We start from the raw sequence: 15710 nt of genomic DNA, 5'->3' as shown, positions 1-15710 counted from the left end.
CTTTTTAATAACAAGCACTCTAATAAGTTTCTTGTGATACCTCTTGTGATATTGATTTGTGTTTCTCTGGTGATTGGTGATTTGGGGGAGTTTTCATCTACCATTTCATGCATGCCATTGGTATGTCTTTTTTTGAGAAATTGCTAGTAAGGTCCATTCTTTCCTGATTTTTTAGTTGGGTTAATATTTATTTTCTCACTATTGAGGTGTTTTAGTTCTTTATGTATTTTGGATATTAACTATCTTAAATATATACTTTACAAGAATTTCTGCCATTCATAGGTTATCTTTTACCAATTGAATGTTTCCTTTGCCATGTAGAAATGGGATTGAATGTAATCCCATTTGCCTCTTTTCATATTTGTTGCCTGAAATTTAGGGCAATTTTCTAAGCTAGTGTCATAGAGTTTTGCTCAAGTAGCTTTTCTCCATTAGGGTCTTATATTTGTCTATAATCTAGTTTGAGTTGATGTTGTGTATATTGTGTGGGATAAAGGTCTAATTTCATTCTTCATGTGGATAATCAGTTGTACAAACACTATAGAAAATACTATTCTTTCTCCATTCTGTGTTCTTGGCACCTCTGTTACAAATCAGTTGGTCAAAATGTATGAATTTATTTTTAGAATTTTTTTCTGTCTCACTAATTTGTATGTATGTTTCTTTTTAATAGCAATACAATACATGTTCTGGTTACTATAGATACTTAATGTATTTAATAAGCATTTGTTTGAAAACTTAAAGCATGATATTCATTTGCACATCTTCTGACATAATGGACAACTAGTTTTGTCTGAATTTGAGTTCAGTAATTGCAATTCTGCCACATCATCCTGGCATAAATGCTACCCTAGTATATCATCAAAAGCCTCTGGTTTAAGTTTTTCTAAGATGAAACAAGAATGTAAGACTATTTTAAAAGTTTTGGTTTGTATAAACCAGGACAGGCAAGCTCTTTTCTGCCAAGGGCTATTTGGATATTTATACCATCAGTTGTGAGCCATATAAAGTTTTTAACTTAAAAATGCTCCCTGCTATAAATTATTGAATTTCAACTCTCACTTTTTATTGCCTTGTCAGGACCAGACCAAATGGCTTTGTGAGGTTTATGTGACCTGTGGGTTTTCCATCCCAGAACAAAATAAAAAAATTTTGAAGTATTTATGATTTTCCTAATATCTTACAGCATTAGACCTACATATAATCTTATAGCAACTTTGTTATCAAATGTTTGTTTCTTCTAAAGTGTTCAACTTAATTTTATAGTAACAACTGTATCTTTTTCTCTTATCAATTTATGTGGCAGTAAATTATATAATTACAATTACAGTGTGCCAGCATTAGGAACTTAGGGAACTAATATAACTGATTTCTTAGTTCAAAATTCACCTGAAAGGGCAAATATGGGTGGTTTTTGTAGAGATGACTCCGCTCTTCATTGGGGTTGGAGAATATTAATTAATATGATGAATTGGTTTCATATGGATAGACTGGGACTGACACAATGGCTCAATTGGCTAATCCTCGACCTGCAAGCACCAGCATCCTATCTGGACACTGGTTTGTGTCCCAACTACTCCACTTCAGATCCAGCTAAAATCAAGTTCCTGGGACCTGTGGGATATTAGAGGAGTCTCCTGCATCCTAGCTTCAGATCACCTTAGCTCTGGCCATTGTTGCCATTTGGGGAGTGATTTGATGGCAAATCTTTGTCTCTCCTCTCTGTAAATCTGCCTTTCTGATGAAAATAAATAAGTCATTTTTTAAAAATATGGGTAGACTGCCCTCTACTACAAACATGTCTCCTAGATATACTAAAAACTCATTTAAAGTAGGGTCTGATTCTTATATGTCCAGGTGATACTTAGCAAAGCACCTTATAAAAATGGAAATATTCTTTATGTGTTGATAGTATTAAAGTGAATGCTACTATCTTTCTCTCAAAAGAAGTTGCTTACATAATGGGAATTGTGGCATGCCAGGACAGTATGGATTGTGTTGCCTTGGAATTTTCTTGCAGGAGTACCCAAAATACCCCCCAAAATTTGATTATGTTCAGGCTATAAAATGATTTCAGTCTTTAAATATCTTTTATATGTGTTATAATGCTGTAAGACTTCATCTTTATTGTGTTTACTCTGATAAGATTTACTATGATGATTTAATATAAAAATCAATGGATCATTAATAAATGTCATTTACATATGTTTTGAAACTTATTACTGCGGTATTTGTTTATATGTGAAAAATATACCTACCGCTTATTGGCATATTTCCCAATACTAAAATTTTTTTAAAGATTTATTTATTTTTTATCACAAAGTCAGATATACAGAGAGGAGGAGAGACAGAAAGGAAGATCTTCTGTCCAATGATTCACTCCTCAAGTGAGCGCAACGGCCGGTACTGTGCTGATCTGAAGCCGGGAACCAGGAACCTCTTCCAGGTCTCCCACATGGGTGCAGGGTCCCAAAGCCTTGGGTCATCCTCGACTGCTTTCCCAGGCCACAAGCAGGGAGCTGGATGGAAGTGGAGCTGCTGGGATTAGAACTGGCGCCCATATGGGATCCCAGCACGCTAAAGGCGAGGTCTTTAGTCCTAGGCCATGCCACCGGGCCCAATACTAATATTTTACCCATAAGCAAATAGAGCCTCCTTTTGTTAGTTGTGCTGCATAGCAGACTACCATAAACTATACAGGCTTGAAATAGCAACTTATGATTTTGTGGGTTGACTGTATTTGCCTAAGCAATAGTACTCAAAATGCTGTGAACATTATTTAATCAGCAAAAATACCCACTATCATTTTCTAACCATGACACTTATATAAAATAACATTACTAAAATTGTCAAAACAATAGTTTTTTAAATGTATTTGATCTAAAATAATCACATTAATTATAACACATATTTCACCAAATAATCTTATTTTTCCCTAAGAAGGTTGGCTAAAATCTTCAAGCAATGTTCCCACCATTACTAATATACTTTATTACCAGCAATGGAAATGAAAGAAAAGAATTCCTTTTCTTTGCATGAACTAAAGAATTTTTTTTTTCTTGCTGAGCCACAAACAGCCTTTGGCTTTGTTATGAAAAGGCTGGTTGTCTAACCTCTTTCAGTCTGCTTGCGCTCGAAACAGATCTTTCTTTCCTTGATAAAATGTTCAGAAATCAGATCTTTCAAGGAAAAGCATGAAAAGGTACACTCATTTTCTACTCCATAAGTCATCATCATCATCATCGAAGTTGTGTTGACTTAGTGCAAGTGAATGACTTACAGACTAAAGGCTTTAAATGGCTATTATAGTAGAACAGTTACGCTGTCACTTGGAACACCTACGTTCTGCATTAGAGTGCCTAATTTCAAGTCCTGACTCTGACTCCTTTCCAGTTTCCTGGTAATGTACACTCTGGGAGGCAGCAGATGATGGCTCAAGTATTTGGGTCCCTGCCATCCACATAGGAGGCCAGCAAGGACTGAATCCTGGGCTCCTGGCTTTCACCTGTCCCATCCTCAGCTGTTGTAGGCATTTGAAGGGAGAATTATCAGGGAGATACCTCTCTTTATCTATGCATTTCAACTAAAGTAAAAGCAGGTTTTAATTTTTTTTTTTTTGTAAAAAGATATAGACCAGTTACTTTGTCACATGAGTCCTTCAGGTTGACCTTTTGAAATCACACCCATTTCACATTGACACCACTCCTAGCACCCAGTCAATATTCTTCATCTATATAAATTGGTCATTTCAAGAATGGTACAGAAATTGAATAATGTAGTATTTGTCCTTTGATGCTAGCTTTTCCCTCAGAATAATTTTTTGGTGATACATCCATGTTGTTGCATGTATCGATGGTCCTTTTTATTACTGGGTAATATTCCATGGCATGGATACACTGTAAGTTATTTAAACATTTATTTATTGAAGAACAAGGAGGTTCCTTCCAGTTCTTGCTATCACAAGTAAGCTCATATGTGTGTTAGTGTACCTGTTTTGTGTAGACAGTTTTTTTTTTATTTCTCTAGGAAAAATGTCCCTGAGTTCGGCTTCTGCGTTGTATGGTAGTTGCATGTTCAGTTTCCAAGAAACTTCCAAAGTATTTTCCAACGTAGTTATTCTATTTTCTATATACACCAGCAAAGTTTGAATGAACCACTCACTTTCTTCCCTTTGAATTTTGATGATGTGAATTACTAATATGTCTTTCAACAATTGGTAGCTGGCAGCCCAATGTGAAGCAAGAATTCCGAACTGCTTCCCTTGTGGTCATTTATGAAGGACTCGGGAAAGATACAGAGAATTGAATTCTGATGTTTTTTCAGTGAAATATTTTTCATGTCTCATATCCCAAACTTTGTGTGTATCCAAAGATAAATCTAATCTTCAATGCATCACAGACATTCAATATCCACTGACCAAAGAAAAAAATGAATTATTCAAGGACAATTCAAAATGTTTGTAGAAATGGAGTTAATAGACAAGCTGATTTGGAAACAAAGACTATTTGAAATCCATGTATAGATTTTTTCATACTATTTTTTCCATGAACTTTTTGAAACACCCTCATATGCTTCTTTTCAAATTCTGTTTACTTGTGTTTAAAATTACAGGCAAATAAATTCATAGAATTATCCATCACCTCTTTTTCCAGTCTGAGGGTATTTCTTGAACTATTAAGAAGTAAAGTACTTGAAATGGCAATGGGTTGTCACATTTTAGCCACCAAGTAAGCATTGTGCATTCAAATATGGGCTGCAAAATAATAAAACACTCTTTGCTCTTGTCTCCTCCTGGCCAGGTGGAGTTTGCTCCTGATATTGGCCTTCAATACAAAGGAGAGCTGACAGTTGTTTTACGTTACATTCCCCCAGAGGAGAACCTGATGCCCCCAGTACAACAATTTCAAGGTAAAGTGAAAATCAGTGACTTTGATAATAACTGATGCTCTGTTTCTAGAAGCGTGGAGATGTGGAGTTATTGGTTAAGCTGTCTTACACTCACAAAAAAACAAATGAAACATACATAATCAGATATAACTATCTTTCTTAAGTTAAAAAATAACTTGAAAGAGACAGACTTCATTCACCAGATCATTCTCCAAATGCTCTTAGCAGGTATAGCTGTGTCAGATTGAAACCTGGAGCCACAAACTCAATCTGAATCTCCCACAATGGTGATAAGGACCCAAATACTTTATTCATCACCTGCTATCTCGCAGGATATGCATTAGCAGAAACCTGGATTGGAAATAGAAGTATAATTCAATACAGGCAGTCCCATATAGGATGCAGGCATCCCAAAGACATCTTAGCCTCTAGGCCAAACATCTACCGCATCACTTCTTTTGAGAATTGAGAATGTTATATAGGGAAGGATATGGAATTTGTATAAGACCAAAGTTCATATTCAGAAACTAGCCTTACAATGAAATTTGTTTAGACCCTGTTATTGGGATTTCATTACAGTTTTTAATATGTTTTTATTTTTTAAAGTATTTATTGATTGATTGATTTAAAGTTAGAGTTACAGTAACAAGAGAGAGAAAAAGCCAGATTTTCCATCCACTGGGTTGCTCCCCAAATGGCCACAATGGCTAGAGCTGGGCCGATCTGAAGCTAGGTCTTCTTCCAGGTTTCTCACATGGGTGTAGGGCCCCACGCAATTTTGTCAATCTGCTGCTGCTTTCACAGATAAATTAGCATGGAGCTGGGTCAGAAGTAGAGCAGATAGGGACCTGGCACGGTAGCCTAGCAGCTAAACCCTCACCTTGCACACACTGGGATCCCATACGGGCACCAGTTTGTGTCCTGGTTGTCCCACTTCCCATCCAGCTGCCTGTTTATAACCTAGGGAAGCACTAGAGGATCGCTCAGAAACTTGCACCCACATGGGAGATCCAGAGCAGGCTCCCAGCTCCTGGCTTTGGATGGGCTCAGCTCTGGCCGTTGAGGCCATGTGGGGAGTGAATCAGCAGACAGAAGATCTTCCTCTTGCTTTCTCCTCCTCTCTGTATATCTGACTTTCTAATTAAAAAAAAAAAGGAAGAAGAAGAAGAAGAAGAGCAAATGGGAATTAATCCAGGGCCCATATGGGATGCTGGCACACAGGCAGTGAATTTTACCTGCTATGCCATGGCGCCTCCCCTTTTTAAACAAACACAAATGATAAATGCATCCAGAAGGAATACAAGGAAGTCAGAACATTTAATTTGATATAAAATAATGTGAATGCTTGAATCAGTCAGCAAATTTAAAGTTCTGCTGGTATCTTTTGTAAATTTTGATATGAAATTAATTCATAGTCTCTCCCTTTCTCCTCCTCCTTCCCTTCTTCTCCCTCCCCTCCTCTCTTGTCCCACCTGCTCTTCCTCCTCATATTTTGGCACTGGGTACAGGGAAGAGGACCTTTAAGAAAGGAAAGAAGGAGTCACCTGTACACTCTGGAGGAATACTGGAAGTGTGCATCAAAGAGGCAAAGAACTTGACAGCAGTGAAATCAGGAGGCAATTCTGACAGCTTTGTGAAGGGGTAATTATGTTTAGTTCATTTTGGATGCCACTCAATGGGAAATGAAAGGATCTATGATCCATGAGACAGTAGAAGCTGTGAGGCTTTTGTGTTCTGCTTTCTGGAAATGTACTAGAACAGAGCTACCCTTAAATGCTCACACTTACAGCTAAAGCAATATGATTGTAGCAGGAACTGCTTATTCTAGCTTCCACTGTGTTTCCAACAGATTTCAGGAGTTTCTATTACTCTCACCTTCCGGATGGACAGGATACTCATTTCATCAAAAAGGGAGAAATATTTTTATAGCCCACTTCCTAAGACACATCTTTTCACATTTTGATAGCTCTGAAATCACAGTATGTCTTATCACTGACAGTACCGTAGCATGCCTACATGTAGACAGTAGTACAATCAAAGTTCATGACTTGTCATCTTTTTTTTAATTTTATTTTTGATGATTTTTAGATAGTTGACTAGATGGGAAGGGTCAAGGCCTAGAGCAAAATGGGTGAGATCGTTGTTTCCACATTCTTTTTTTCTGTCCTGAGTCTAGGGGAAGGGAAGGGATAAGGAGATAAGGGGATAAGCCACACCCAGCCTCCCAGATACCTCTGTACCCTGAGATGAGGGACAGCCACCCAGTGCCATCCCAGGGTCCCCAGTGTGGGGCATTCTTCGAGGGTCCCACTCAAGTGGTTTTGATAGTTCAACAGTTCTGAATTGCTGTTGATGAATTCCCTCCAGGATCCACTGGCTGACATAGTCCACCTTTAAGAGTCTCCACTTGCCCAGATTTTCACTGCCAACACTTGGCTGGGATAGTTGATCAATTTGTTCTTAACTCCATCCTCTGTTTTGGTACTAGATGTCCTCTGTAGGCTCTCAAATACAGTGCCATATCCTCCATGTCCACTGCTCCATCAAAGGCCACGAGAAGCCCAGCTCTGACACATACACTCCATGGTCAGACCATGGAACCTGCAATTCTCCCCATGGTTGGAGTGCTGAGTCTAGCAGTTCAGTTGAGGGGATTCCCAAAGAAATCTCATCTGAGGTGATCCCAGACCTGATTCTTGTGTGTGCTTGCCAATACAAGGTCTGGCACAGTCTGTCACTCAAACCAGCCCCGCACACACTGGCAGTTGCAATTGCTGGGTTAGTTCTGTCTCCAGCCCTGTCTTCTATGCAAGTCAATGAATGTTGGAGCCCATCTAAATCCTGCCCATCACACACTCAACCCTCACACAAACCAGTGGGAGGTGGAGCCTAGTCAGAGCAACCCCCAATGACCCCCACTATGCCTGACCCCCTGCCCTGGTTCTTTGCTTGCCAGTATGTACTGCAGACTGGTCCTGTTTGTCCCACATCCCATTCAAGTTCTTTTTTTTTAAGATTTATTTTTATTTATTGGAAAGGCAGATAGAGGGGAAGATTTTCCATCCAATGATTCTCTCCCCAAGCGGCCAAGATGGCTGGAGCTGTGCCAAACCAAAGCCAGGAGTCCGGAGCCTGTTCCAAGTCTCCCATATGGGTGCAGAGTCCAAAAGCTTTGGGCTGTTCTTGTCTGCTTTCCCAGGCCACAGGCAGGGAGCTGGATGGGAGGTGGGGCCGCCAGGATTAGAACCAGCGCCCATGTGGGATCCTGGGCATGTTGAAGGCAAGGACTATAGCCACTAGGCTATCGCACTCAGTCTCTCCCATTCAACTCTTGCACATGTTAGTGGGCATTGAAGCATAGTTCAACCCAACCAGCCCCGCTATCCAGCCCACACTTGTGCTGGCAGGTGCCACTCTGTCAAACCATGAATGCCCCCAGTCCTGGTTCTCATGCTCACCAGTGCAAGTGGCAACCCAAGAGGGATAAAACAATTTCCCATGATGCTGGGCCATGGGTCACAGGACGCTTTTATTCCTCTTCTCAAATGTTCTTAGGAACATTCATTTTCCCTATAAAGAAATGGGTCAGGCATTTTCCCTCACATATTCTAACTTTGGTAAAGTCAAACGGAGAACAGACGGCTATGTGGGGAACTTCTATGCTGGTGGTATGTATATCTGAATCCCAGTTCAACTGTCTATTATTCTTTCTTGTAGTAGAGTTAAGGATAGAAGAAACGATTTCTCTGTATCCTACTATTCTAATTTGTCTCACTATCTGTACCACCCTGTTTACTGTCTGGTGGGATGAAGGGATAGCTCGTGACTAGTGGCTTCATGGTGCCTTACAGGAATTTAATATGTTGCCTAACAGAATTCTATTTTGTTAAAAAAAAATATGAAGCAAAAAAATAGTAAAGGACAATCCCTTTGTTCTTAATGGGAAAAAAGTATTCCTAGCAAATTATCTCCTTAGCTATACTTAAACATTAAGCTTATTTGAAAAGGACCTGAGCTTTTTGAAAAGGCATGTCAACGCAGCAAGAATAAACCCTTCTATAAAGTTAAATGTTGAAAAAATATATCAATTACCATTAGGTTGGTCTGTGATCCAAAGTAACTGGCTTAAAAACACAAAGGACTGGAAGCATTTGATTCTCAAGAGACCCAGGATTAGTGTGTCTTGTTACAGGATCAGTTTCTTGGGCAAGAATAGCTTGAGTTTTGGCTATCCTATTCCAATTCCAGCTGCTAGGAGATTCACACAGATCTATTTCTTATATCTCATTAACCAGAGCACAGTCATTTGACTCTCTTACCTGCAAGGGATACTGGGTAATATGATCTTTACTCTGGGTAGCCTGTGCCCACATTTTTAAAATAGAGATTTTTTTTTTAAAGGAATGAGAAGAAAATGGATATGATAAAATAACATGAAGTCTTTACTTGGAACATAAAATTAAGTCTCTGGTGACCTAATATAAGTAGCTTCTTTATTGTAAAGTAGTTTGCTTATTATATTTTTCATTTTTGCTTGATGTACTAATTCCATACATATATTTGTCTCCATCCTTAATGCATGCTTCCTGAAGAGAAGCATCTAGTTAGAGTGGGGAACATTTTTGCTGGAAAGGACCATTTGGATATTTAACAACATTATTTGTAGGCCATATGAAATTATCAACTTAAAAATTAGCCTACTGTAGAATTATTAAATTTTGAATCCTGCCTGTGGTTTTCTTGGCAAGGCCAGACTAAATGGTTTTGTAGGCATTATGTGGCCTATGGGCCAAAAGTGTTCCCCCTCCACCTCCATCCCCCACTCCCAAACCTAATGTTTTGACCACAGTAGAGAGGAATGCCTGGGATATAGCTGTTTTGAGAGGAGATTCCAGGAAGTAGTATGAAAATAGAGAAAATGAGAAAGGACATATTGGGGAGCTGAAAGGGAAGATTAATGGGCAGGCTACCACTGTGGGCCTCAAGAGCGCAATTCCATTGGGAGACAATGAGGAACTCCATTGTCACTTTAAGTGGCAGGGGCGGTACTGGTGCTGAGAGGATTATCCACCAGTTTCCAAAATCTTTGGCTTGAGGCTTACCCCAAGGGGCATTAAGTGCCTAGTGATTCCAGGGTTCTATACCATTTCACACAGTACTAGAGAAAATCCTTCACTGGAGAAGGCCAAGAGATAGAGATAGTTGAGGTTAGAAACTGCAAGCAGGCCAGAAATTGGTCATTTTGACTGCTAGTCTACCAAAAGACAGGCCAAGAAGATCCACAGCAGGGCACTCAGTAATGCCCAGGAGAGATTTTCAAGATGAGAGAAAGAACCAAAAATAGGGTTAAAAGGACAAGAAAGGACATTTTGCAGTTGCTCTACTAAAAACAAATAATAAGCCATATCATTAAATAAATCTAGATGCATGCATGTAAAAACTTAAGAGATAAATACAAACATACGCATAACATACCAGAAATTATGAGAATTTATAATGCCTGCTCAGGAGTGATTTTCTGCCTACTGTCTCTCTGACAGCTTAATTGTGTTTTCTTTTACAGTTACCTGCTCCCAGATGATAACAAAGCCACCAAGCACAAAACTCTGGTTGTAAAAAAGAGTGTTAACCCTCAGTGGAATCATACTTTCATGTTCAGTGGCTTGTATCCACAGGATATAAACAACGTCTGCCTAGAGCTTACCATCTGGGACAAGGAGGCCTTTTCCAGCAACATCTTTCTGGGAGGAGTTCGTTTGAATTCTGGCAGTGGTGAGATACTTTGGTCTGTGACTGGACAAGGAGCAGGGTTGGGGTTCCTGCAGGTGTGATGTGTGGTGGATATTTATGTAGTTTCAGCTTTAGCTGACTCGTGAAATTATCGCAGATGCTACACTCCTTTAGGTATCATTGGTCATTGTTAAACTACTAATATTTCCACTATTAGTTTGTGTCCTTAGGCTAGAAGTTTAGGAGACAGAATATTTATATTCAGCCCTTTCATGCAATGACAGTTACACTTTAAGTGAATTTCAAATACATTTTGGGGCCTTCAACTTTTACTTAGAATGAGATTAGCAAAGCAGAACAGGCTTCCCGTAAGGCAGAGTGTCTTTGAAGTCCAACTTTACATCCACTTCTCACTTCTACCCACGACATGTAGCCATCATTCACATGGATTGAATTGAAAGTATTTTGTCCCTAAGGAATGACACCTAATATTGTTTGAAAGGGCCATGGAAACACACTACTAGTGACAGAAGATACAACCGTAACAGAGAGATTGCGCAAGGAAATACAGTAGCGGAGCAAATGTGCCCATGCAATTTCCGAACTCTCCTCCCACAACTTAGGCCAGACATGGAGAGTCTGCCTCTACCAATCTCAGCATCTCTATTGAGAATGATCGCCACTATTGCTTTACTTATTTGTAGAGTAGGGGGAGCCAAGGACTTCTATGCCACTACATTGAAAATTCCCCAGGACAGAGAAGTGGACTTATTAGAAAAGGAGAGCCTCAGAGCCCAGTTCAGACCACACTTCCATTATGCTCATTTAGAGCAGATAAACCAGCTCTCTTCTGAATGACCAAAGTTGGGAAAAATGAGCCACCAAGGCTGTCTTAATTTGTCTTACATCATCTAGGCTTGAAATGATTGATTCTACTGTAACATCACTTGATAGACATTGATAGCTATTTCATGGCTGTTATAGATGATTTTCAAAAGATTGAAATATTTCATCCATGAAGTATAATGCACCCCTTGCCCTTCTGCAGGTGTCAGCCATGGGAAGAAAGTGGATTGGATGGACTCTCAAGGAGAAGAGCAACGCCTTTGGCAGAAGATGGCTGACAACCCTGGAACTCCTATAGAGGGTGTGCTCATGCTCCGCTCCAGCATGGGGAAGTGTAGACTCTGAAGGAATCAGTCATACAGGGATGAAGACTCTAGGAACTGTCTGGATGCCATTTTCCACTGGTAGCAGGCTCGGACCTGAAATTTTATTTCCCCATCATTTCTCACCTGAAAGTATTGTGACAAGAGGGATAGACACCACTGTTATAAACATTTAGAGTTTTGTTGAGTGCCTGAAGATATATGCACCGCTCTGTTTACGTAGGCTGGGCTTTCTTGGGTGTATGTTAGTGTATGACGTTATCCTGTCAATAAGCAAATTGTGCAATACTATGCTGTGTTATAATACTATGCTTTACCAACCATTCTCAAGGTTGGGGAGGAGGTTCCCAGAATTTTTCTAATTGTAAATTATTTTACATTTCTTAAAATAGTTTGAAGAGAAAGAGAACTGATGAGATGGTGGATCACTGGAAACGTCAGATGAAGGGATACTGACCACATTTGACTCACTCTAGGAATACTCATGATCCAAGAAAGTGTGGTGGGATGCTTCCTCAGGCAAGAAAGCGGTCCTGTTATTGTAACAAACTTGTGGATTTGCCAGGCAATGTTTCAAGGTGGTCTGAAAGAGATTTCCAGGGTAACTACAGAATCTATCATCTAAATTAGCCTACTAACCATAGTGATGAGAGCTAGATAATGACACCAGAACATCAGATGTAAATTAAGACTGACCTGGGAAAGAGGGGATATGGAATCACGCTACTGATAACCTACTTAGCAGAGAACTCTGTCATAAACAAGTATTGTATGAAAAGTTTTAAGCCATTAACTAAATGGAAATGGGGACAATGGCCAAATTATTTACCATTTTACCTTCTGCACTGTTGTGGGAGAAAGCTATGGATTCTATTTGTTCTCTTACCCTGATTTTCTCTTTCTCAGGTTGGTTTTTCTTTCCTAATTTTATTTAACTTTCAGTGTTGTTTACAGAGTTGAGAAGGATGTATGCCCTTATGGGCCACCCATTAAGGTGGGGAGGGTGCAAACATGGAGAAGGTAGGTGGACCAAATGTTTCTAATAACTTTTATTTTTCTCCTGTGTTGCAAGAGGGGAAAGGAGGAGGCTTCCCAGAGTCTTTATTATCTTCTTTTTTAGTGGTTAGCTACTGCCAAAATAATGCTGATTGTCAAATCACTCCAAATGTCAGTGGCTTAAAATGACAATCCTTTTGTCTCATGGTTTGAAAGTTGGCTAAATCATCTCTGCTTCTTGCTACAAGCATGGAAGTCTAAATCAGCTGCTCAAGCCTCATCCTTTTTTGGGTCAAGTGGGGGACAGTGCAGTGATAGCAGAGAGGCAATAGAACGAGCACCACTACTCAAGTACATTTAGATTCCCTGCCTGTGTTATCTGTTGATAACCCGTAAGTCAAAGAAATCCAAATGACCAAGCATAAAATCAAGAGGCAGAGAAGTAGTGTTTTACACACAGTGAAGCCAGGGTAGGAATTGAGGATAGAGAAGGTGGTGAAGAATTAGGACCAGTAGTTCTTATTATACTGCGTCACCTAGAATTACTTTGGCCATCAAACTTGAATGCAAATGTGGTTAAAGCTAGAAGGACACCTCAGGCCTGATTCCTCATTTTGCAGGTTTCAAAACACAGGAAGCCGAGGTGACTTGCCCCAGAGCTCACTGATACTAACTGAATATGGACTTAAATCTTAGACTAGACTTCTTTTTACTTTCACCTTTTCCATGATGCTGTGCTTATCAAGGGAGATAAAAGGGCTTATACTAAGGAAGGAGAACATAGTATTTGAGTATTAATTTACTTAACAAATGTGTTCTGGAGTCATTCTGGACCCTAGCTCATTTTTTTCTCTTGAATTCATATAAAATTCTTAAAAGTATAGAAATTTATTTTTAGCAGCAAGAGATTCTAAAATCATTTTCAGATTTATTCTGTTTGTACTATATTTTGAAATTTCTTCTTGAAATTTAAAAAATGACCCAAGAAATTATTTGGTAGTATCCTAAGTAGGAAAATAAGCAATTTATTTCCAACATTGCTCAAAAATAATCTGATTCTAGAAAACTGAAGTTACTAGTTTAGTGAGTGTGGCTATCATTTTAGGTGAAATGAGCAGGTAGTGATGATGAATTCTGGAGACATTCCTGTAGTAGATACAACAAAGTGCATTTATTTATTAATTAATGTGGTAAAATAATAAATTCTAAAATGTATAATTTAACTTTAGGAAGAATATTACTTAATCAGTTGAAAGCTTTGCTAAACAGTTCTCTGTGTTATGGTTTCATAAAATCCATTGGCTACTTTTTTTTTACCTTTAAAAATTTCTGTAAAGTCTGAAACTTTCCTGTACTTCATATATATAGTTTTAAAAGCATAATGATACTTTCCATCCTATCTTCCCTTTTGGTAAGGCAAAACCTAGGTATATAAAAGTCTGTCAGAAACCTGATGATATTGCTCTTGGAAATAACCGTCAAGTTCATCTTTAGGTTTCTACATAACTGGGTCATAGATGTATAAAATATTACTTCTAAATATAGGTAATATGAAGAAATTTCTAAAAGCTCATGGAAAATTCACATTATCTTGTTAGTTTCATTTTCCCATAAGCCTCTTGAAAATCCTTGTACATTTGAATGACATATAATTTCAAAAACTCAAAATTGTGAAAAATAAATGACCCTCTCTTTCTACTTCCATACCAGCCTCACTCTTTTTATGGCTACAGGATTTTATACTAATAAGGATATATCTGTTAGTTTAACCAGTCCCATCAGATGTCACCTTAAATATAGTTAAGAAATATTTTCTTAAAAGGAAAACCTTAAAAAACCTTAAAATTTGAAATGTATCCTCTAGAGATAGAGGTATGTGTTTAAAAATTTACACACACACAAGGATATTTATTTCAGCCGACTGGAAATAGCCCATCAACAAAGTCCCGTCTAAATCACGTACTCCCTATTTTTCCATCTCCCTTGTTGCTTCTTTTCTGTCTTTACTGTCTCTACACAATTGTTGAAAATTGGATTCTCCAATCCTCATGCTTTTATTTCTTCTCATTTTGTATAACCTTACACATTATATATAATATAATATATGATATGATCACTCTCATGATGATTTTTTTACACATTTAAAAACTCTAAATTCACATCCTCAGTTCAAACCCTTCATTTCAGCCCCACAGCCTATAAAAACTGACAGTGTGAATTGGACTCATCCCTGCATCACCCAGCTAAATATTGTTGTCATAGACACTTGTTCCAGAGACTGTCTTACAAGTCCAATTCAAGGAAATAGCATTCTATGATATTAAGACAGACATTATCTAGAAACTGTCACCAATCACCAATCACAACATGCTAAGCAACCAAATGACCATATGGTGCCAATGAACATGCTTCTAAGACAATTTGCATAATGTCTTATTTCTCCAATAAGCCCCTACTACCTTAGTCTATGCATGTGTCTCATTCATTTTATTCCTAAATAGAACCTTTTTTTCCTTGGAGATAATTTATGGATTTCTATTTGACTTGTGGCAACCCAGATGAAACCACATATATGACATCTCAAATAGGACAGTTTATGTTTTCAACGTATTCAGAAATGGAACTCTTTGTTACACCTTCTCCCTCATTATCCATTCTTTACTGCTGCAGTGTGTCCTTCACACCCAGCACCATGATCCACCTAAGTACAATAATCAGACACTTGATAATGATCCTTGATTTCTGCCCCTCCCTTACATCTGAGACAAAATAAATAAGAAAATCATATTGATTCTGCCTCTTCAATATCTCCAGACTGTCCAATTTTGCCCATCTGCATGGCAAACCTTGTTCCCAGGCACCATCACCCATCTCTACAACTCTTGCAGCAATCTCCCAGCTGCTATCTCTGTAGTCACCCCTGTCCTG

The 15710-nt window shown here is 38.6% G+C and overlaps 1 protein-coding gene across 4 annotated transcripts in view; it reads left to right on the top strand.

Moving 5' to 3' along the window:
* The window catches only part of SYTL5 (synaptotagmin like 5), a 79922-nt gene extending 67238 nt beyond the window's left edge, over positions 1-12684 (top strand). For all 4 annotated transcript variants that reach the window (XM_041001890.1, XM_041001888.1, XM_041001889.1 and 1 more), the window contains 4 exons: positions 4800-4908; positions 6396-6528; positions 10451-10659; positions 11666-12684. In XM_041001890.1, the coding sequence (XP_040857824.1) occupies positions 4800-4908; positions 6396-6528; positions 10451-10659; positions 11666-11808 (594 nt within the window). In that variant the 3' untranslated portion in view covers positions 11809-12684. The remainder of the gene's footprint in view (positions 1-4799; positions 4909-6395; positions 6529-10450; positions 10660-11665) is intronic.
* The last annotated feature ends 3026 nt before the right edge of the window (positions 12685-15710 follow it).

This window comes from Ochotona curzoniae, unplaced genomic scaffold (assembly GCF_017591425.1).
Source record: "Ochotona curzoniae isolate NIBS_2020 unplaced genomic scaffold, NIBS_Ocur_1.0 contig_1274, whole genome shotgun sequence".
Lineage (NCBI taxonomy): Eukaryota > Metazoa > Chordata > Mammalia > Lagomorpha > Ochotonidae > Ochotona > Ochotona curzoniae.
This window is presented reverse-complemented; position numbering and strand designations above follow the sequence as displayed.